General features: G+C 45.8%; 1 protein-coding gene across 4 annotated transcripts in view; it reads left to right on the top strand.

Annotated features, from left to right (window-relative positions):
* The window catches only part of LOC126262332 (hemicentin-1-like), a 1,226,997-nt gene that overhangs the window by 484,543 nt on the left and 718,617 nt on the right, over positions 1-23,837 (top strand). For 3 of the 4 annotated variants that reach the window (XM_049958886.1, XM_049958889.1, XM_049958888.1), the window contains exon 2: positions 4,870-5,244. In XM_049958886.1, coding sequence (XP_049814843.1) covers positions 4,870-5,244 — 375 coding nt within the window. The remainder of the gene's footprint in view (positions 1-4,869; positions 5,245-23,837) is intronic. The other variant, XM_049958887.1, reaches the window with a different exon arrangement.

The raw sequence follows: 23,837 nt of genomic DNA on the forward strand, positions 1-23,837 counted from the left end.
GGAAGTTTTAAGTGAAGTCAATACCGGCCGTGAAAGTTTACATTGTATGATTATTTGTGAAAGTTACTATCTGGTTTGACACAAATGGAATAGCCTTAAATTTTGAAAAAAATGCAGACTATCCAGCTTTGTACTGTAAAAAAATTCCACCTCCAATTAAACTAGAATGCCAACGATAAATAATAAAAAGGGAATAAAGTTGTAATTTCTTCCAAATGCATATTGATGAAAACTTAAACTGGAAAAATATTATACTGGATGTGCTGAAAAGTTTAGGTTTACTTGCTTTTATGGTAAGAGTAACTGTCGAATTTGGAGATACAGATGTTAGTAAGTTATCATATTTTGCGTAATTTCATTCAGTGATGTCATACGAAATAACATTACGGTGTCACTCCTCACGTAGACAATACGTATTGATCACACAAAAGAATTAGCTAGTTTTATGTGTGGGGTTCACAAACGTATATCTTGTGGGCATCTCTCCATACAGCTGAAATATTAACCAGAGCCACACAGTACAGTTATTCATTTAAGAACTCTGCTGTCAGCAATACATCTGAATTTGAGAATAAAAGAAACATTCGGAAGCGCAACACTAGAAGTAAAAATTATCTACATCCTCTTTAAATGAAGCAAACTATGGCATAGAAAGGGGAGAAATATGCGGCCTTTAAACTCTTTGACGGTATACACACTGAAATATAATGCCTGACTAATAGAAGAAGTGCTTCCCGATGTAGATTAAAGATTTTTCTTCGTAGAAACTCCTCGTGCACAACAGAATAATTACTGAATATTAGTAATTATACATCTTTACAGAAAAACAGTCTATCAATGACCAGCATATAGCCATATAAATTATTATTTTTGGTATATATCCTGGGGAAATGCGTTTTTGTTATGGGAGCGTACGCCAGTCGTGAGTTCCTACACTCGTCATATTCCAAACTTTTTGATGTAGACACGTTGGATTAGGTGGGCAGCGGCAGCTATTAGGTAATTATCTGTGACCGCGGCAGTAGTGTCTTTGCGCCCCCTCCCAGGGTTCTGTTGCAGCGGAGCGGCAGTGGGCCTTTCTCCTTGAGAGTAATAGCCACGATATATCCGCCCGGGTAGAGCTGCCATTACACTAAGTTCTCATCTCCACGGCCTGCAGATAATTCCCTCCATCCTTTGTTCAGATAAATCATATCGCCCAGCAATGGAGGCAGAAAGTCATTTATAAGGGTTTACCTCATTAATATTGTCTTAGACGATCACTTTCCAGAAACCTTAGATGGGCGATATGACCTCACTGATGATGGAGGGCAGCCTATTACGTGTTATAGCTCAGAGTGAGCCGTACATCATCCATCGAGCGGCATTTATGAACGAAATAGCTGGCCACGATGTTCTTCTGGCTTAGTCGAGACGGATATCGCCAACCAGTGATTCACAGCGCTGGGTATTTTTTTAAGGGGCGTTGCCGCTGAATACGAAGACAGACTAGTAGTTGACTGAGCATTTGTTTACAGGGAGAAACAAAAAGGAACTTGTAGCGCTCTAACCCCAGTTCTGACACACGTCAAGACTACAAAAATCTGGAAAGCAATAAAACTGCAGGAACTTCTATCTCTAGCGGTAATTCTAAATTCTTACCCTCAGCATCTGCTCTGTTGTCAGCGAAATGGATTTCGATTATATACAGCATGTGCAAATTCTCTGCGGGTGTTCTTACTTACGACTGCTTGACATAGAGTGAAACGTTTTCTACAAAGACATTCAACCCTTAGATCAGCTTGTGGAACCGCTCCTCCACCCTTCACCGATCATTGGCAACAATAGCGTAAACTTAAGAATGAAAAAAAAAAGTTTGAGCACTTTCGTCTTTAAAATCATGAAAGATGAATGATACTTATCTTTTTTTGGTATTTTATTAAACCACAAACTAATATGTTAACGGGGCAATTGGTACTGCTTATTTCTAGTAACATATTTTTGTACTTGATATTTTCTAACCCAATGCACTTCATAGATCATGTTCCAAGTTCATTCAATTCCTTGTTTTTATTTTCCGTGCTTTCATAGTAATTTTCGGTCAGTGCACATCATAGATCAGGTTCCAAGTTCACTCAGTTTCTTGTTTTTCTTATCATTGCTTTCATAGTAAATAAATAAACTTTCCCGTTTATTGATCTTGAATGCAACGTTTCTTTTCATTGTGCTCTTTTCAGCTAGCGTGTTACGTGCGTGAGGGTTCACTTGTTTGTTTGTTTGTTTGTCTGTGTGTGTGTGTGTGTGTGTGTGTGTGTGTGTGTGTGTTCAAATGGTTCAAATGGCTCTGAGCACTATGGGACTTAACATCTGAGGTCATCAGTCCCCTAGACGTAGACCTACTTAAACCTAACTAACGACAGCACACACATCCATGCCCGAGGCAGGATTCGAAACTGCGACCGTAGCAGCAGCGCGGTTCCAGACTGAAGCGCCTAGAATCGATCGGCCACAACGGCCGGCTGTGAGCTTGTGTGTGTGTGTGTGTGTGTGTGTGTGTGTGTGTGTGTGTGTGTGTGTGTGAGTGACAGAATGAATGATAACGTACACAACCATTTCCCATAAAAGATAGCTAACGATCCATGGTGAAGATAGGCACTTGTGACAAAACACGTTTCCGCTGCATGTTCACCTTATTTCTGATTGGGCAGAATCTGGAACATTTGAGAACGTCAGTGCTTTGTCTCTGATCATTCCCACTTATAATAATAGCAATAGTGCTGTATGTAGCAATGCAGCTGTTGTTATGTACTTACTTTTGTGCTGTGCTATCTATTAGCTTCTTTATCTCACAAGTGGGCACTGAAGTAATTTCTGGTTCATTGCAGGAATATGTACAATTTAGAGAAGATATTTTCACGAGATATTTGGCGTTTGTTACGTATATGTCACTTTTACTGTCGAAGACACATGGTACAAAGTTCGAAATATGTGTCTAGTACGTTAACTATTTCTGGCAGTTGTCCTTCGCAAATTCGTTTCGAAAGCTGAAAAACTGCTCCGCATTTTGCAGTGCGTTAATGCTAGTAATTGTGAAGAAATTGTTATTAATAACTTACTACAGTCATACATAATTGTGATAGTAGTAATTATCTTTTAAAAATAGCTTAGTTTCATGACTGGAGCACAATCGACCCCCTTTATACCGGTAGTTCCACAATGGTACATTTAAGATTTAAGGTTATTTAGGAAATTATGCTCGTTTCGATGTTCGTACCTTGCTCCAGTCACATTATCAGGTTCTTTTCCTCTAAGCCGTACATTGTTAGAAAATAAAACTGACCCCAAAAAACTTTTGATTCAGCCTATCTTACATTGTGTACATTCAGGGTAAATAATGTAAGTTATGTTCCCTGTCTTAAGATGCGTGAAATATTTTTCAGGCCAGCTTTATTTTTATCACCCTGTATCAGATCCGTGAAACATCTCACGACATACACTGAGGAGACAAAGAAAACGGTACACCTGCCTAATATCGTGTAGGGCCCCAGCGAGCACGCAGAAGTGCCTCAACACGACGTGGCACGGACTCGACTAATGTCTGAAATAGTGCTGGACGGAACTGACGCCATGAATCCTTCAGGGCCGTCCATAAATCAGTAAGAGTACCGCGGAGTGGAGATGTGTTCTGAACAACATGTTGCAAGGCATCCCCGATATTTGGTGACCAGCGGAAGTGTTTAATCTCGGAAGACTGTTCCTGGAGCCTCTCTGTAGGAATTCTGGACGTATGTGATGTTGCACTGTCCTGCTGTAATTGCCGAAGTCCGTCAGAATGCACAATGGACATGACTGGATGCCAATGATCAGACGGGATGTTTACGTACGTGTCATCTGTCAGAGTCGTATCTATACGTATCAGGGGTCCCATATCACTCCAACAGCACACATCCCACACACCCCACACCATTACAGAGCCTCCAGCAGCTTGAACCGTCCCCTGCTGGAATGCAGAGTCCATGGATTGACGATGTTCTCTCTACACCCGTACATGTCCATCCACTCGGGATAATTTGAAACGAGTCTCGTCCGACCAGGCAACATGTCTCCAGTCATCAACAGTCCAAAGCCGGTGTTGACTGGCCCAAGCAAGGCGTAAAGATTTGTGTTGCGCAGTCATCAGGGGTACACGAGTGGGCCTTCGGCTCCGAAAGCTCATATCTATGGTGATCCATTGAATGATTCGGGGACTGACACTTTTTAATGGTCTAACATTGAAATTGCTATAATTTGCGAAAGGGTTGCACTTCTATTACGTTGAACGTTTCTGTTTAGTCGTCATTGGTCCCGTTCGTGCAGGATCTTTTTCCGGCCACAGCGATGTCGAAGATTTGATGTTTTATCGAGTTCCTGATATTCACAGTTCACTCGTGAAATGGTCGCATAGGAAAATACCCACGCCGGCCGAAGTGGCCGTGCGGTTAAAGGCGCTGCAGTCTGGAACCGCAAGACCGCTACGGTCGCAGGTTCGAATCCTGCCTCAGGCATGGATGTTTGTGATGTCCTTAGGTTAGTTAGGTTTAACTAGTTCTAAGTTCTAGGGGACTAATGACCTCAGCAGTTGAGTCCCATAGTGCTCAGAGCCACTTGAACCAAAATACCCACTTCATCGCTACCTCGGAGAGGTAAATTTGGGTAACCTGACGTTGTAGCAGGAGTAACTGACCTAACAACTGCACCAAACACTTGTTGTCTTACATAGGCGTGCCGACAGTAGCACCGTATTATACCTGTTTATATATCTCTGTATTTGAGTACGCGTGACTATACCAGTTTCTTTGGCGCTTCAATGTATTTCTCGTCTACAGAGCTGAACAGTGTGCTCTCCTTCAGCAGGTTGTTGCTGGGGCCTGCAAATCGAGAAGCTGAATGTGCCGGAGGCAGTACGTAACGGCAGCCAGAGCAGCCTGATACTGGACTGCGACTACTCCGTGGCCGACCCCAAGCACTGGGACGGGCTGGTCGTCAAGTGGTACTTCAACAACGAGCCTCTGCCCGTCTACCAGTGGATCAAGGACGAGAAGCCGCAGGGATTCGGCGTGCTCAAGGACCGCCTTAACCTCACCTACGAGGCGTCCAGCGAGAAGGAGAAGAAGCACCGCGCCCTCCAGATCCTCAACCCCACGCCCGACCTCTCGGGGGAGTACAAGTGCGTCGTCTCCACGTTCGACAACGAGACGTCCGGCTCGAAGAAGATGGTCATCTTCGGTGAGTGCTGCTACTTTGCTACTATGTTCTCGATTACGAAGGCAACCAATAAGAGTTTTTTCTCTTCTTTTTTCTAAGGAAAATGGTATATTGGCGTGGTTTATAACGTGCTGAATGTGAATGCTCCGCGTCACTAGCTGTTGTTTTTAATTCGTTTGACTATGGCACAATAGTCTGGAATATAGTGCTAGCCAATAATATTACAATACCTCGAAATAAAGTAAACTACAAAATTTTACTTACTGTACATGTAGAGTATTGGAAGGATATTACACGATAAAATTTGTAGGTAATTTGGGTGCGAAATTTAGTACAATAACCTTCAATCACTGGCAGCAGGAACGACAGTAACTCAGGTGGGCTCTGAATCAAACTGAGCTTTGCTGACATATACGGATGTTGTTCATACTTAATGTTGTTTCAAAAATGCGCCGAAATCCATTAAGGGTAGAGACTGGTGCGTAGTGTAATGCCAGTCTCTCGGCAACCGATCAGCAGATGTTTTCAATGTCTGAGCGATCTGGTGAACGTGCTAGCCAAGGCAACTGTCCACCATGCTCTGTATCGGGGTAGGTCGGGGCAGCACCATCATAGTCTTGATGGAACAGAACGTCGTTGATAGGGCACAATCACCGGCGTTCGCACAACAGGAGAGTAATGGCTTATGTCCAAATTGCTGCCTGTGCGAAACAGAGGAGATCGTGTTTTGTATCCCATGGTGCGTCTGCTGCGATGTGACGCGATGGGCCAGCATGACGATAAAGCAACCAATCTGTTAATTCCATTCCCGTAGAATCCTACATACACAGACACACCACTCGTGATATTTTGTGCAGAAATGACACTCGTCTGCAAAGACGACGTGTTTGGACTGCTGTGCCCAGTATTGTCACTGATTACACCATTGTTGGCGTGCATCTTCCTGCTCCCGCGTCAATGGAAGCCTCAGAAACGATCACCATACTCAAAGGCCGCGGTGTTCCAGACGCCGTCGTACTGTCTGCCTTGTTGCAGGCAAGCCCACATCCTCATTCAAGGTACGTGACGAGGCTGTACGACACTGTATGCCTGATCAAACAAAATGTCTGTCCTCTCAGGCGCTATTCACGTGTGGCGGTTGAATTCCCACGTGACGTAGAGACTGACCCTCCAGAATCCATCGAATACATATTCGAATGAGAACTGAGAAAACGGCTGTATCGTAGAATGATAAAACAGAATATCAGTAGGTCACACAGTTGCCGTAGTCGAACTCTCATACATGCTGGTCACATTTTTCCTTGTACAAGAAGTAAGATGGAATTTTCACAAACAATCAACACTGAAATGCGATTTCTGACGGAAAAATTCATTGCGTAATTTTTCTATGTACACAGAATGTACAAACAAACAAAAGAAGTTTTCCATCAGCCCGGTTCCCAAAACTCCTGAAGACAGACGTTGACTGTGAATATTGTATCTCAGACACAGTTCCTTTGACTGTTCAGAGCTGTCACTAAACGGCCAAAAGATGTAAACAACCATGCGTGAGCAGCGCCTATTAGACGGAGCGGGTCCGACAGCCTATCAGTTCCAGTCATTCCACCAGGAAGGAGGTATACGGCTCGTGTTTTCTTTAGTTCAACCATGCTTAGACGGTCAATACCGCGGTTCGATCGCGTCCGCAAAATAACTTTGTGCCAGGAAGGGCTCTCAACAAGGGAAGTGTCCAGGCGTCTCGGAGTGAACCAAAGCGATGTTGTTCGTACATGGAGATACAGAGAGACAGAAACTGTCGATGACATGCCTCGCTCAGGCCGCTTAAGAGCTACTACTGCAGTGGATGACCGCTAACTACGGATTATGGCTCGGAGGGAACCTGACGGTAACGCCCCCATGTTGAATAATGCTTCTCGTGCAGCCACAGGACGTCGTAGTACAACTCAATCTGTGAGCAATAGGCTGCATGGTGCGCAACTTCACTCCCGACGTCTAAGGCGAGATCCATCTTTGCAATCACGATACCATGCAGCACGGTACAGATGGGCCCAACAACATGCCGAATGGACCGCTCAGTATTGGCATCACGGCCGGCCGCGGTGGTCTAGCGGTTCTAGGCGCGCAGTCCGGAACCGCGCGACTGCTACGGTCGCAGGTTCGAATCCTGCCTCGGGCATGGATGTGTGTGATGTCCTTAGGTTAGTTAGGTTTAAGTAGTTCTAAGTTCTAGGGGACTGATGACCACAGTAGTTAAGTCCCATAGTGCTCAGAGCCTTTTGAACCATTGGCATCACGTTCTCTTCACTGACGAGTATCGCATGGACAATCGACGTAGACTTGTTTGGAGGCAACCCGGTGAGGCTGAACGCCTTTAGACACACTGTCCTGTGAGTGCAGCAAGATGGAGGTTCCCTGCTGTTTAGAGGTGGCTTTATGTGGGGCCGACATACGCCGTTGGTGGTCATGGAAGGCGCCGTAACGGCTGTACGATACGTGAATGCCATCCTCCGACCGATAGTGCTACCATATCGGCAGCATATTGGCAAGGCATTCGTCTTCATGGACGACAATTCGCCCCTCCATCGTACACATCTCGTGAATTGACTTTCTTCAGGATAACATCGCTCGACTAGAGTGGACAGCATGTTCTCCAGACATGAACCCTATCGAACATGATGGGAATGGATTGAAAAGGGCTGTTTATGGACGAGGTGACCCACCAACAACTCTGAGGGATCTACGTCGGATCGCCGTTGAGGAGTGGGACAATCTGGAGCAACAGTGCCTTGATGAGCTTGTGGTTAGTACGCCACGACGAATACAGGCATGCATGAATGAAAGAGTACGTGCTGCTGGGTATTAGAGGTACCGGTGTGTATAGCAATCTGGACTACCACGTCTGAAGGTCTCGCTGTATGATTGTACAGTATGCAATGTGTGGATTTCCTGAGCAATAAAAAGGGCGTAATTGATGTTTATGTTGATCTATATTCCAATTTCCTGTACGGGTTCCGGATCTCTCGGAAACGAGTCATGCAAAACTTATTTTGATGTGTTTAGATAGCATTAGCTCTACCCAGTTGGAGAGGACTCACTGAAATTATCACTTGCACATCCAAGCATGTTACACCTTTCAAGCCATTTTCATGTTTGCCTTAACTGTTTTACAATTTTAATCACCAACAATGTATTTTGTTAAGTGTGAATAGTTATATTATTTTTATTAGTTTTGCTTGGATGTGGCATTATGAATAACAGACGGAGAAGAGAAAAGAGTATGTGAAACATGTTCGGTTGCACATCTTCATCAAAAGATGCAGTCATAAAGATTTCTCTAATCTGTGTCTGGATTTGATGGAAGATTACACAGTTTATTATAATTGTTATTGGATGACTCACAAAAAATTCAAACCTCTCATTTATATACTGTCGCACGATCTAACAATGCTAAACAGATCATTCACACAGGCTGTTGTCTCAAAGGGAAGGTTGCCGACTTGAAGGTACGCACGTTCACTTTAACCAGAGAATTTTACTACTAACACCGAATAGAATATTAAAAAATTAACTGAACTAAATTTAATCATAAATGACACAGTAATTATTTTTAACTCGGGTTGCTGAGGCTCAGTTTTCGATATAGAAAGTATTTTATTTTTATGGTCTTGTTGCTTTTGCAACTAATTTCGACGTCGACTGATACGGATTCTGATGATTCTGCACCAGTCATGATTGGTGTTGCGGTTACAACAATAACTATTTTTGTTACGGTTTCGATTTACTTTCGCCTTGAGGATCCTTGCAGTCTTTGTTCCATAAACAGAGTATGTGGATTTTTCTTCACTGCCTCCATAGATTCCAAGAATGATTATGCAGTGAAATTATACTATTGGAAACATTTATTCATATAATGATGTATATCCAAACAAGAGTTTAGTGTTGTCGTTATTAATCTAATTTTCATAAATGAACACAAGTAACTATCATACATCACAAATATACGATTCGGAAGGTTAATGCCTTGTCGAGGCAACCCCTGTCTTCCGTGATTGGCTGTTCGTTTCACCTCTATGTAATTGATCACATCCTATGCTGCTCTAGATGTCCCCTAAAGACTTCTTCTTAGGTGGTCCTTTTTCTTCGCTTCCAATGACTTTCCCATCAAGTACGTTACTGGTGATACTGTTGTATCTAATGACATGCCCAATAAATTTTATTTTTCTCTTTTCTATTTCCTGTAGTAATCGTTTTTCTTAGTTGCCATCTATTAACATTTCCACGTTGGTTTTTCTTTCCGTCCATCTCATTTTTCTCATTTTCCGCCAAACCCAGGTTTCAGCAGCTTGAAGTCGATTCTTTTCCAGTCCACCCAGAGCCTAACTTTCACATCTATAGAGCGGTATACTCCATATAAATAATTTTATTAAGGACTTTCTCACATTCATATTCAAATGTCTTGTGGTAAAAGTTTTTCTTGTCATGACTATCTGTATTCAAATGTTTCTTGGTCAAAATATTTCTTGTCACGAATGCCTGTTCTGACAACGCAATCTTCTTCACATTTATCAAACATCTGTTGTCCTATATTCTTTTACAACAGAGGTTACAAAATTGTTTCACTAGCCACAAATTTCAGAAAAACACTTACAACCTTACTTGGTTGCTCAATTATTGTTACTGTCTATTCTAACTTATTGTTTCTTCGCTGACTGCAGTAAGAACTTACCTTTAAATAGTTCTTCTCAATTTTGCACAAGAGTGTTGACCTCTCGACAGTATTAGCAGTACTTTGTACTGGCTACCGTTGGAATGGCGTGGCCTCTTACACGCACTCCCATCGTAAAACCTGCAGACAATACGACAGAGCGATTCTTGCGGCTCTTATGGCGGTTCCGCGCGGCCAGATAATATCCGCTTCAAAGTTGATGACCTTAAGTGTTAAGTGGTAGCTTTATAGGTTGCTCACTCACGACAAGACTTTTCACCACGGTATATGACCACTAACATGATTCGAAGCTCTTCTAACTAATGAGTCGTACGTGAATTATTAGCTTCAGCTATTATATCGTTGGACTCTTGCTCATTTGAAAGTCGCATCACCACAACAAAGCAACCGGAAATGCAAAGAGCCCTCCTGCCAAAGGCAGAATATCCTACCCCCTCTCACACTACCCCGAGTGTTCATGGCAGTAGTGCATAAAATTTCAAGTCTATTATATCGTACTCACAAACTAGGTCAACGCCAACTCCACTACCGACCGAATTTTGGAGGCCGTCCGGAGATATTTTACTGAGTATTTTCAGTAACCCCAGGAGTTTGGCATATTACTTGCAACTGCTATAGACTAGGTTCTGTAAGTGCTCAGTAATGGAGAAGACACTTAGCGCATACCGTCGGTATTTGCGCTATTGTGTAGACATTTTCGGTGCAGTATACACTGAAAAGCTAAAGAAATTGGTACACGTGCCTAATATCGTGACCGCTGACCGTCGCAGTCTGGTCCCTTTAATCCCCCAAACCAACCGACCAACCTAATATCGTGTAGGGCCCCTCGAGCACGCAGAAGTGCCGCAGCGTGACGTGGCTTGGACTCGACTAATGTCTGAAGTAGTGCTGGACAGAACTGACATCGTGAATCCCGCAGGGCTGTCCATTAATCCATAAGTGTACGAGGGGATGGAGATCTCTTCTGAACAGCACGTTGGAAGGAGTCACAGATATGCTCAATAATGTTCATGTCTGGGGAGTTTTGTGGCCCGCGGAAGTGTTTAAAGGCAGAAGAGTGTTCCTGGAGCAATTCTGGACGTGTGTGGGATCGCATTGTCGTGCTGGAATTGCTGAAGTCCGTCTGAATGCACAAAGCGCATGAATGGATGCAGGTGATCAGACAGGATGCTTACTAACATATCACCTGTCAGAGTCGTACTAGACGTCTCAGGGGTCCCATATCACTCCAACTGCATACGCACCAGACCATTACAGAGCCTTCACCAGCTTGAACAGTCCCCTGCTGACATGCAGGGTTCATGGATTCGTGAGGTTGTCTCCATACCTGTACTCCTTTTCACCCGTTCGATACAATTCGAAACGAGACTCGTCTGACCACGCAGCATGTTTCCAGTCATCAACAGTCCAATGTCGGTGTTGACGGACCCAAGCGAGGCGTAAATCTTTGTGTTTGCTGTCATAAAGGGAACACGAGTGGACCTTTGGCTCCGAAAGTCCATATCGATGATGTTTCGTTGCCATTTGCTGATGGCCTAGCATTGAAATCTGTAGCAATTTGAGGAAGGGAAGTGTAGCACTTCTGTCACCTTGAACGCGTCTGCAAGAACGGGACCAACGACGACTGAAGAGACTTCAATCGTCGTTGGTCCCGTTCTTGCAGACTCTTTTTCCGGCCGCATCTATGTCGGAGATTTGATGTTTTACCCGATTCCTGATATTCACCGTACAATCGTGAAATGGTCTTGGGAAATCCCCACTTCATCACTACGTCGGAGATGCTGTCCCCCCATTGCTCGTGCGTAGATTATAACACCACGTTCAAATTCACTTAAATCTTCATACCGTGCCATTGTAGCAGCAGTAACCGTTCCAACATGTGTGCCAGACACTTTTTGGCTTCTATAGGCAGCACCATATTCTGCCTGTTTACCTCTGTATTTGAATACGCATCCCTATACCAGTTTACTTGGCACTTCAGTGTAGTTACATAGATAAATGCGGTAAAAAATCAAATTAAACGAAGTTATAATGTAATCCACGGGAGAATACGGATCCCCTGTATTAAAATACTCGGCATGTTCACCTGAACAACGAAGTGTCTAAATAACAGTAAGAGAATGAGTACAGTCCTGCAATTCCGTTTTCCTGCTGCAAGGGAACTATTACGTACACAGATTAGCCCAAGTATTGTGACTACTGCTCAACAAGATATCGAACGCTGCCGGTGGGCGTTTCGGGCCCGTGACGCATAATAAGCGGAGCAGAGACGAATGGGGATTTATTATAGTTACGATACAGGCCACAAATGTGTAAACCCACCGGCATAAGCAACTTTAACAAAATGGCAGATTGTTACACCCACGCCGGCTGGAGTGGCCGTGCGGTTCTAGGCGCTACAGTCTGGAGCCGAGCGACCGCTACGGTCGCAGGTTCGAATCCTGCATCGGGCATGGATGTGTGTGATGTCCTTAGGCTAGTTAGGTTTAATTAGTTCTAAGTTCTAGGCGACTGATGACCTCCGAAGTTAAGTCGCATCGTGCTCAGAGCCATTTGTTACACCCACACATCAGGGAACAAGCACCCCTTTTAAACGGTGACGCCGGTCGGCTGTTCGCGTGTTACTACCGTAAGTGACTATGGAAAGTGGTTGACAGACAGTGAAACCATGTGTAGGCGACAAAGTGTTGGACTTGGACGCCTCATCGCAGAACGTGGGAGTCATAGGCCTGTCTGCTCTGTAAAGTAGGATAGGCGGCGATCTGTATCAGATGTGAGGGTAGAGTACATTGCAGGTGTAGACACAACTGTTTCGGAACACATCGAAATGCGCACATTGTCGGACCTGTACGTGTTGCTTCGCTGACCAATGACAGCGTCAATTACGATTGCAGTGGCCGGAACCGGAAAGCGGAGCAATGCAAATACACTCCTGGAAATGGAAAAAAGAACACATTGACACCGGTGTGTCAGACCCACCATACTTGTTCCGGACGCTGCGAGAGGGCTGTACAAGCAATGATCACACGCACGGCACAGCGGACACACCAGGAACCGCGGTGTTGGCCGTCGAATGGCGCTAGCTGCGCAGCATTTGTGCACCGCCGCCGTCAGTGTCAGCCAGTTTGCCGTGGCATACGGAGCTCCATCGCAGTCTTTAACACTGGTAGCATGCCGCGACAGCGTGGACGTGAACCGTATGTGCAGTTGACGGACTTTGAGCGAGGGCGTATAGTGGGCATGCGGGAGGCCGGGTGGACGTACCGCCGAATTGCTCAACACGTGGGGCGTGAGGTCCACAGTACATCGATGTTGTCGCCAGTGGTCGGCGGAAGGTGCACGTGCCCGTCGACCTGGGACCGGACCGCAGCGACGCACGAATGCACGCCAAGACCGTAGGATCCTACGCAGTGCCGTAGGGGACCGCACCGCCACTTCCCAGCAAATTAGGGACACTGTTGCTGCTGGGGTATCGGCGAGGACCATTCGCAACCGTCTCCATGAAGCTGGGCTACGGTCCCGCACACCGTTAGGCCGTCTTCCGCTCACGCCCCAACATCGCGCAGCCCGCCTCCAGTGGTGTCGCGACAGGCGTGAATGGAGGGACGAATGGAGACGTGTCGTCTTCAGCGACGAGAGTCGCTTCTGCCTTGGTGCCAATGATGGTCGTATGCGTGTTTGGCGCCGTGCAGGTGAGCGCCACAATCAGGACTGCATACGACCGAGGCACACAGGGCCAACACCCGGCATCATGGTGTGGGGAGCGATCTCCTGCACTGGCCGTACACCACTGGTGATCGTCGAGGGGACACTGAATAGTGCACGGTACATCCAAACCGTCATCGAACCCATCGTTCTACGATTCCTAGAGCGGCAAGGGAACTTGCTGTTCCAACAGGACAATGCACGTCAGCATGTATCCCGTGCCACCCAACGTGCTCTAGAAGGTGTAAGTCAACTACTCTGGCCAGCAAGATCTCCGGATCTGTCCCCCATTGAGCATGTTTGGGACTGGATGAAGCGTCGTCTCACGCGGTCTGCACGTCCAGCACGAACGCTGGTCCAACTAAGGCGCCAGGTGGAAATGGCATGGCAAGCCGTTCCACAGGACTACATCCAGCATCTCTACGATCGTCTCCATGGGAGAATAGCAGCCTGCATTGCTGCGAAAGGTGGATATACACTGTACTAGTGCCGACATTGTGCATGCTCTGTTGCCTGTGTCTATGTGCCTGTGGTTCTGTCAGTGTGATCATGTGATGTATCTGACCCCAGGAATGTGTCAATAAAGTTTCCCCTTCCTGGGACAATGAATTCACGGTGTTCTTATTTCAATTTCCAGGAGTGTATATTGCAAGCTCAGTAGAATCACGTGTCTTTACTTACCGGGTCGACGGTGGTATCGCGATACGCCGTCACCCACTCTAATGGCTGCCCGAAAAATGCACTAGGGCGGTGGAGGCAGTGGCATGGCATGATGAATATCACTGGGCTTCCATGAGAGATGTGGTAGTAATATAACGCATCATGACAGCCGTGTACTACGTGGACATAATTGTAGAATACCTGCTTCCCTTCATGTCTGAACTCTTCCCCGACGGCACAGGATAACTGGGACAACTGACCGTGTCACAAGGAACGATCGATTTAGGAGCATAATGGCGGATTCAGGTTGATGCCTTGGCCACTGAATTCAACGTATCTGGACCCAGTGGATCACATGCAGTGAGGCACTGTTGCAGGGCGGTTCAGCCAATCTCATACCGTGAGGAACATTCAGAGGGCTTCCATGGAACCTGTGGTAGTAATCGAAGCTGTAAGGACAGCCGTGGACTACGTGGATATTGTTGTGGACAACCTAATTCCCTTTCTGGTTGAATTCTTCCCCGATGCCGCAGGATAGCTGGGACAACTGTCGGTGTCACGAGAAACCAACGAATTAGGAGCGTAATGGTGAATTCAGGTTGATGTCTTGGCCACCGAAATAGATCCATCCGAACCTGGTGGATCACACCTGAGACACAACCACGCGCCCAGAAACCACCGGGAATTACGTGACAGGTGTGTAGACAACAGGCTGCAGGTACCTCTGGTGATCTACCAATGACTTGTGGAATCCATGCTACGCACACTCACTGCTGAACTGCGTTCTAAAGGTGGACCAAAACCGTGCTAACCAGGTTTTCGTAATTAGGAAAACGACTTATGATATTTTTTAACGTGAGCCGGGGGGACGGGGGATGCGTGGAAGAGGCCGGGCTGTTGCTCTGGATGTGGCCGGTTCTCCAGCGGACTCCGGCGGTGTGACGGGCGTGGCTGTCCCAGATATAGAGGCGGGGCGCGTTGCCAGTTGGATCGCGGAGGCAGCAGTTTGGCAGATGGCTGCAGCCGCTTCAAGTCAGCCCGTTGCGTAAGAAAATAAGCGACCCAGCGTGTGCACCCGTACCTGACACTCTGCACTTTGAGCGCGCGTCCCAGCGTACAACGCCCACCGCTGCCAAAATATAAACTTATCAAGCGTACCGATCTTTATTTTTAGCGGCCACCATTATGAAATAAAATTAATAACAGACTAATACATCATCCATGCACTTTTAAAGTAATTACTCAAACCAGTGGACAATAAACATAAACATTTACACCAACTCTCTCTTTCTCCCTCTCACACACACACACACACACACACACACACAGGCTGTTTAAACAGTGTGTATTGCAGTGTGCAGTACTGGTCAAAACAAAGAGATATAAACACTTATGCCTCGTATATACACTCCTGGAAATTGAAATAAGAACACCGTGAATTCATTGTCCCAGGAAGGGGAAACTTTATTGACACATTCCTGGGGTCAGATACATCACATGATCACACTGACAGAACCACAGGCACATAGACACAGGCAACAGAGCATGCACAATGTCGGCACTAGTACAGTGTATATCCACCTTTCGCAGCAATGCAGGCTGCTATTCTCCCATGGAGACGATCGTACAGATGCTGGATGTAGTCCTGTGGAACGGCTTGCCATGCCATTTCCACCTGGCGCCTCAGTTGGACCAGCGTTCGTGCTGGACGTGCAGACCGCGTGAGACGACGCTTCATCCAGTCCCAAACATGCTCAATGGGGGACAGATCCGGAGATCTTGCTGGCCAGGGTAGTTGACTTACAACTTCTAGAGCACGTTGGGTGGCACGGGATACATGCGGACGTGCATTGTCCTGTTGGAACAGCAAGTTCCCTTGCCGGTCTAGGAATCGTAGAACGATGGGTTCGATGACGGTTTGGATGTACCGTGCACTATTCAGTGTCCCCTCGACGATCACCAGTGGTGTACGGCCAGTGTAGGAGATCGCTCCCCACACCATGATGCCGGGTGTTGGCCCTGTGTGCCTCGGTCTTATGCAGTCCTGATTGTGGCGCTCACCTCCACGGCGCCAAACACGCATACGACCATCATTGGCACCAAGGCAGAAGCGACTCTCATCGCTGAAGACGACACGTCTCCATTCGTCCCTCCATTCACGCCTGTCGCGACACCACTGGAGGCGGGCTGCACGATGTTGGGGCGTGAGCGGAAGACGGCCTAACGGTGTGCGGGACCATAGCCCAGCTTCATGGAGACGGTTGCGAATGGTCCTCGCCGATACCCCAGGAGCAACAGTGTCCCTAATTTGCTGGGAAGTGGCGGTGCGGTCACCTACGGCACTGCGTAGGATCCTACGGTCTTGGCGTGCATCCGTGCGTCGCTGCTGTCCGGTCCCAGGTCGACAGGTACGTGCACCTTCCGCCGACCACTGGCGACAACATCGATGTACTGTGGAGACCTCACGCCGCACGTGTTGAGCAATTCGGCGGTACGTCCACCCGGCCTTCCGCATGCCCACTATACGCCCTCGCTCAAAGTCCGTCAACTGCACATACGGTTCACGTCCACGCTGTCGCGGCATGCTACCAGTGTTAAAGACTGCGATGGAGCTCCGTATGCCACGGCAAACTGGCTGACTCTGACGGCGGCGGTGCACAAATGCTGCGCAGCTAGCGCCATTCGACGGCCAACACCGCGGTTCCTGGTGTGTCCGCTGTGCCGTGCGTGTGATCATTGCTTGTACAGCCCTCTCGCAGTGTCCGGAGCAAGTATGGTGGGTCTGACACACCGGTGTCAATGTGTTCTTTTTTCCATTTCCAGGAGTGTATGAACTTATCAAGCGTATCGATCTTTATTTTTAGCGGCCACCATTATGAAATAATATTAATAACAGACTAATACATCATCCAGGCACTTTTAAAGTCATTACTCAAACCAGTGGACAATAAACATAAACATTTACACCCACTCTCTCTTTCTCCCTCTCTCTCACACACACACAGACACACACACACACACACACACACACACACACACACACACACACAGGCTGTTTAAACAGTGTGTATTGCAGTGTGCAGTACTGGTCAAAACAAAGAGATATAAACACTTATGCCTCGTATATACTTGTGATAGGACCACTGTCATTTTCTGTATACAAAAATCATATGGCGGACAGGGTGAGCAGCAATGTGCGGCTGTTGGCTGATGATGCTCTGATGTGTGGTAAATATCGACGTCGAGTACCTGTAGGAGGATATAAGATGACTGGAAACAAATTTCTATTTGGTGTGATGAGTGGCAGCTATTTCCAAATGTAGAAAAATGTACGTTAATGTAGATGTGTAGGGAAAACAAACCCCTAACGTTCGAATACAATATTAGTAGTGTGCTTCTTGAAGACCGTCTTTAGGAAATTAATGTGACCCACTGTTGAGTACTATTGGAGTGTTTGGGATCCGCAGCAGGTCCTATTAAGGGAAAACATCGAAGCAATTCAATTAGGCTGTTAGATTTCTTACCCATAGATGCAAACAACACACATGTATTATGGAGATGCTCGAATCGGAATCACTAGAGAGAAGGCACCAATGAGAAAATTTAGAAAACTGATATTTGAGGCTGACTACAGAACGATTCAACCGGCACCAACGTACATTTCGCTTAAAGACCACGAAGATAAGATTACAGAAATTAGGGCTGTAATGGAGGCATATAGACAGTCGTTTTCCCTCGCTGTATTTGCGAGTGGAACAAAAAAGGGAATTACTAGTAGTGGTGCAGGAAACTCTCCGCCATGCACCATACCGTGGCTTACAGAGAATGTAAGTAGATTTATATGTCGACCATTGTGCCCTATTACAGCCACCTATCTGTTGACGCTGCAGGATATGTTCAACGTTATTACCAGTCTTTCTTACACGCCCTTGCCGTCTTCTGTTCATACAATCATTTAACAGTCGTAACACAACTGGCTGTCGACATATTTGCTCATTGTCGTGCGAGACACGCCGCTGTAGAGTGTACATGTTGTCGATGGGAAATCTAAAGTTGTAAGCGGACTTAACAGTACAAGATTGAATTACTAGTGTAAATAAATCCTAACACTCCATGATTTGAAAAGCTATGCCCTGTCAAACGAAAGTTTTGACCAATGCGTGAATTAAGTAACACAATGTGACTAAATCAGGAGGGAGGAAAGCTGCTTTAGCCGTTCACATGTACTTTAAAACTGTAACGGAATTTCACTGAATATGAGAAATCATCTCCAATATCTCAGGAAGCATGAATGTGCTTCAGCAATGTGGCTTGTAACCAGTTGATGTACCATGGGAATCCGAGCCCCAGTTTGTAATAACAACATCCGAACAGAATGCATCGAGGGTAAAAACTTCTGCAGAACCAAGTTCAGCGTCTCCGCAATCTATAACATTGTCATGACTTATCTGACCTGCTGATAAGAGGATATAAAATGTTCAGATTAGTGGATGCTGGCCATAAAGTGAAACACTATTCGAAAATTGTTAAATACGTTAATTGTTGAAGGCAACGGTTGTGTGTAATACTCAGAATAGTGGACGTGTAATATCCAGAATAGTGGATGGTAGCTTTAAAGTGAAGTCCTATTCGAAAATGGAGAAATTCATTACTTATTGTAGGCAAAGGTTGTGTTGTACATTGTTCGATCAAACGCAGGTGCCCAGAAATTAAATTCCGATCGGTCGTGAAATAGAAACTACAGAGAAAATCCGATGAATCGCTGCAGAGATGTTTAGGGCAGTTCTGTAGTATACCCATCGACCGCGTCATGTTGCACTTCTCAGTTCTGAGCACACCATGAGAGCGTAAAGGTGCCTAAAACTATCTCCCAGAAAGGCTGTCTGCCTAGACATATCGCCTGATTAGATGCAACCCCATATAACGTAACGGTCATGCCACGCCCTGAAGGGCAGTGAAGATGCTCCTGTAGCTTTGTCAATGGGAAGTATTTGAACAACCACCGTACAGCCTGGATGTGACTCACTCTGATTTTCGTCTCTGCTCACTTCAATCACTGGCCATGGAGACAACATTTTGGCATAGACAACGAGCTGAAGATCAGAGCAGATGACTGGCCGGAAACACAGGCGGCTGCCTTCTATGACGAGGGTATTGGAAAGTTGATACAACGCTACGACAAATATCTCAGTCGGAGTGGCGACTATATAGAGAAATAGCAGATAAAACAGTTTTCATTTTAACTTTGGTTTCCATTTAAAGCGGACCTTACTTTCCGAATAGCACACACAGTTTATGTTCGACTTCCTGTTCCACATCTCATATGAAAGAACCTAACACAAACATTTAATGAGCGTTTAGACTGGTCCAGGAGGTCCAGTGGCGTGGCGTCCCGTTTTCAACATTCAATATTCAGTATTACTAATTCCATATTTCAATTATTTCGCTTACTAGTTATAGCAGGATTACTGGAAAGACGATTATGTACCCATTTCGGCTACAAACTGTTCTTATCTTTGGAGGTTAGCCTGTAAAGGTTTACAGAAAGCATGCATTGTGTTACTGGACCGATGAAAGTTCTGTTCGCTCGTAAGGGACGCTGGAACTTGTTGAATATTTACGCTTGTGTGTCCTGAGGCGAAGACGAGACGTGTTTCAATGTCGAATGTGCCTTTCCGCTGAGTTTCCGTTAGGTGAGACTGTCTCATGTCACTGGTTTCTGAGTATGCAGCGCACATCTGTAATACAGTTTCATGACTCTCACGAACGGGCTCATATTGTACGTTTCGTTGCCAGCTTCTTGGTTTTATGTGAAGGTAGTATTTATGAGGCTTGGTACGGAATCAGCCTTAAGTCTATCATTCCGAAGGGTATCACACTCCACTGAGTCATTCTTTCCGGCAATAAAACTTCTTAAATGGTTCGTGGCTGACATGGAATTCTGTTTATATGCTTATCAGTGACCAGTAACGTACGTGCCACGTGTTGCTACTGCAGCAACAGGACGTATGTTACAATGAAATGAATACCCCTAGTTGCGTACAGGCGTTGATATAAGTCAATGGGGACAGTTGAAAATGTGTGCCCCGATCGGGACTCGAACCCGGGATATCCTGGTTACATGGCAGACGTTCTATCCATCTGAGCCACCGAGGACATATAGGACAGTGCGACTGCAGGGACGTATCTCTGGCACGACTCCTGTGAGACCCACATTCGCAACTTATTGTCCCACACTATACTCATAGTGCATTGCCCCAGCAGTGTGCGGCCGAGAACTGTCACGAAGAAGGAAACGAATGAGAATTACGTAGTGTGGGGTTGCGTGAAATCAGGAGAAATTTCTTAGTGGGCACTAATACTTGACTGCAGACACTATTGTTCTAAGTATATTTATGTGCTCACTGCATTCTCAGGACTGAAATGACTGAAGTAAAGCGGCGTTCGACAGGTAACACATCTGTGCAAAGCTTCATCGAATTTTCGCTTTTCCTTCCACTTCGCTACCAATCGAACTTCCTGAACAGCCCTCATGCTTTCATTATCTTCCTGGGAGATCAACGCTGTTCAACAGTATGGCCAATTCGTCATGGAGGAACTGTTGATAACCAGCACCTGTTAATATTTACTATAAACTGTATCGCCCTATGAGGCTTTTTGTCCAAAGTGTCTGCCCACACATAGAAAGTAAAGGTAATGTGGTGACCTTTCTCCTTGAGTGCTCAAAGATTTGCATTTTTCCCACGTGTGCTTATTGTAGTACTTTATTACTGCATTTTGAATCCCTCATTATCGGCATATAAAATGCAAGACGTGAATTGTGGATTTACAACCCTCTGTCTTAGACGTAGTTGGAAGGATGGCATGGCGTCTGATGGCTTGAGTGCTTATAGCCGCTGCAGCTGATATGGCTAACGAAATGAGCTGTGAAACTTAACAAGCGGATAGCCTGCAGAGAATGAGTACTGACCTTTCTCGAAGCAAATAAAATGCCACATATGTCGACAATAATTTTTTCGAATATATGACTATTCCTATTTATATGTATGTTGTTCTTCCTATTTGTGTGTGTAATCACATATTGCTCCCCCTCTACAATTTTTAACCGCCATATTTCCCTTTATAACCAAAATGGTTATTCCTGCATGTTTCAGGATGTTTGTTGTCACTAATCCCTTCTTATACTCGTAGTAAAGTTGTATCATGAATTTCGCTTCTTCTTGATTCGATTCATTACCTCTTCAGAGCTGTTATCCGATCCACCCATTTGTAAGACCGCATTTTAAGAACTTCTACTCTCTTCTTACCTGTACTGTCGACGTTTCACTTCCGTCAAGTTAAAGAAAGACTTTCGTGGGGATCTGGCATCAAACTATTTACGAATATTTCCAGAATGAGATTTTCACTCTGCAGCGGAGTGTGCGCTGATAACTTCCTGGCAGATCAAAACTGTGTGCCGGACCGAGACTCGAAGTCGAGACCTTTGCCTTTTGCGGGCAAGTGGTCTACCATCTGAGCTACCTAAGCACCATAAACGCCCCGTCCTCACAGATTTACTTCTGCCAGTATCTCGTCTCCTACATTCCGAACTTCTGCTACAGAGTGAAAATCTCTTTCTGGAAACATCGCCCAGGCTACGGCTAAGCCATGTCTCCGCATTATCCTTTCTTCCAGGAGCGCTAGTTCTGCAAGGTTCGCAGCAGAGCTTCTGTGAAATTTGGAAGATAGGAGACGAGATACTGACAGAAGTAAAGCTGTGAGGACGGGGCGTGAGTCGTGCTTGGGTAGCTCAGTTGGTAGAGCACTTGCCCGCGAAATGCAAAGGTCACGACTTCGAGTGTCGGTCAGGCACACAGTTTTAATCTGCCAGGAAGATTTCTTTACGAATGTTGCATCGAAAACATACGGGTGGGAAACGGATATGGAGTAACTTAGAAATTATCTTCTGGACACTTGGTTCTACATCCACAATCGCAGTGAATACAGAAATATAGCTACGCTAGCCTACACATAATACAGAATGATCCGTTACTCCCATTTAATGCTCTTTGAATGGGCGATAAAAGCTCTTCAGTATACTATCCCCTGCGCTGTATTTACAAACGAACAGCAGAGCTCTGGTGCGATTCGTGTGGGATTCTTGAGACCGAAATCATGTCGAAAATTCTCCATGTCAGCATTTTGTGCCGCCGGCTGCGATGCGTAATGGTGAATCCAGCAACTACTCCCACCGGAAGCTTCCAGCATTCCCGGAACAAAGGGCACCGCACTGGACGCGTAGTTCCCGCAGAGGCCCTGAGCTGTGGCGTCACCACCGTGACGTGCCGCGCGCGACGGCCGTCGGTGTGTGGGTTCATGGGCGTTGCATTCACGGTCTGGAGCAGCTGCTGACGCGCAATTCCATCCTGGACGAAGCGATAAAATATATCTCGGCAGTGAGCATCACCGCTGGATTATAGCCTTGAAAAGTGCGCGATAGCGAAAAGAACATGAGCTCGATAAGTGTTTTCTCCACTTCCTGTCTGTACTCTGTTTAATGCGTCTGTCGGTTTAATAGCAGAAACTCAACAACTGATTGGATGTTTAAAGCAAGATGGAACAACACATGGCGCATGCCATCTTCGCACATGTCCGTGAGGTGTTCGGTGAACAGAGGGCAGTCACCAAAGTAATATACCTTCTGCTCTCCAAGATTGCATTACCCGTCTCTGTGATTCGTATATGAATGCGTGGTATCTGTTCTTTGACACAGGCAGTGGTTACCGCACCTGTCTAGTAAGCAGGAGATTTCGGGTTCCAATCCCGGTCCGGTACGCATTTTTGCTCGTCACCGCTGATTCCATTTAATATCCCGCTCCAGCTACCAGCAGTCATCTCCTGTCACCTCACATACGAAGGGCTTACTTCAATAGTGGTACAAGTCCACTACCTCCACTTTTCTGCCTCTAATGCTTCTGCAGTTCATGATACAAACAAACAGAACGAAAGATTCGTCTCTAGCAAGAAGCCATATGCTTGGATATTTCTGGTATCTCAACTGCAGATTTTTCAGCGTTCATTTAACTTTAGGACTCTGTATCTCACAATGAACAAAAATGGACTTGTATCACTATTGAAATAAGCCCTTCATATAACTGTGATTTTTAGCTGTGGGTAAAACTGAAAGGTTTTTATTTTACGTCTCTCTTTTGAGTCGTTAGTATTCTGACTGGTCTGATGCGCTCCACCACGACTTCCTCGCCTTTGCCAACCTCTCCAATTAAAAGTAACACGTGCGCCCAAAGCCCTTGACTGTTTGTTGCATATATTGCAATCTCTGTCTTCCACTACAGTTTTCATCATCTACAGATCCCTCCAAATACTATGAAAGTTATTCCCTGACGTCTTGAAACACATCCCATCATCGTATTTCTTCTTCTAGTCGGCTTTCCATTTTTTCCTTTCGACTCCGATTCTCCAGAGAACCCTCCCATATCTTTTTTATCTGCATCCTTCTGTAACACAAGAGCTTAGTGCTATCCGT

This window comes from Schistocerca nitens, chromosome 6 (genome assembly GCF_023898315.1).
Source record: "Schistocerca nitens isolate TAMUIC-IGC-003100 chromosome 6, iqSchNite1.1, whole genome shotgun sequence".
In the NCBI taxonomy this organism is placed as follows: Eukaryota; Metazoa; Arthropoda; class Insecta; order Orthoptera; family Acrididae; genus Schistocerca; species Schistocerca nitens.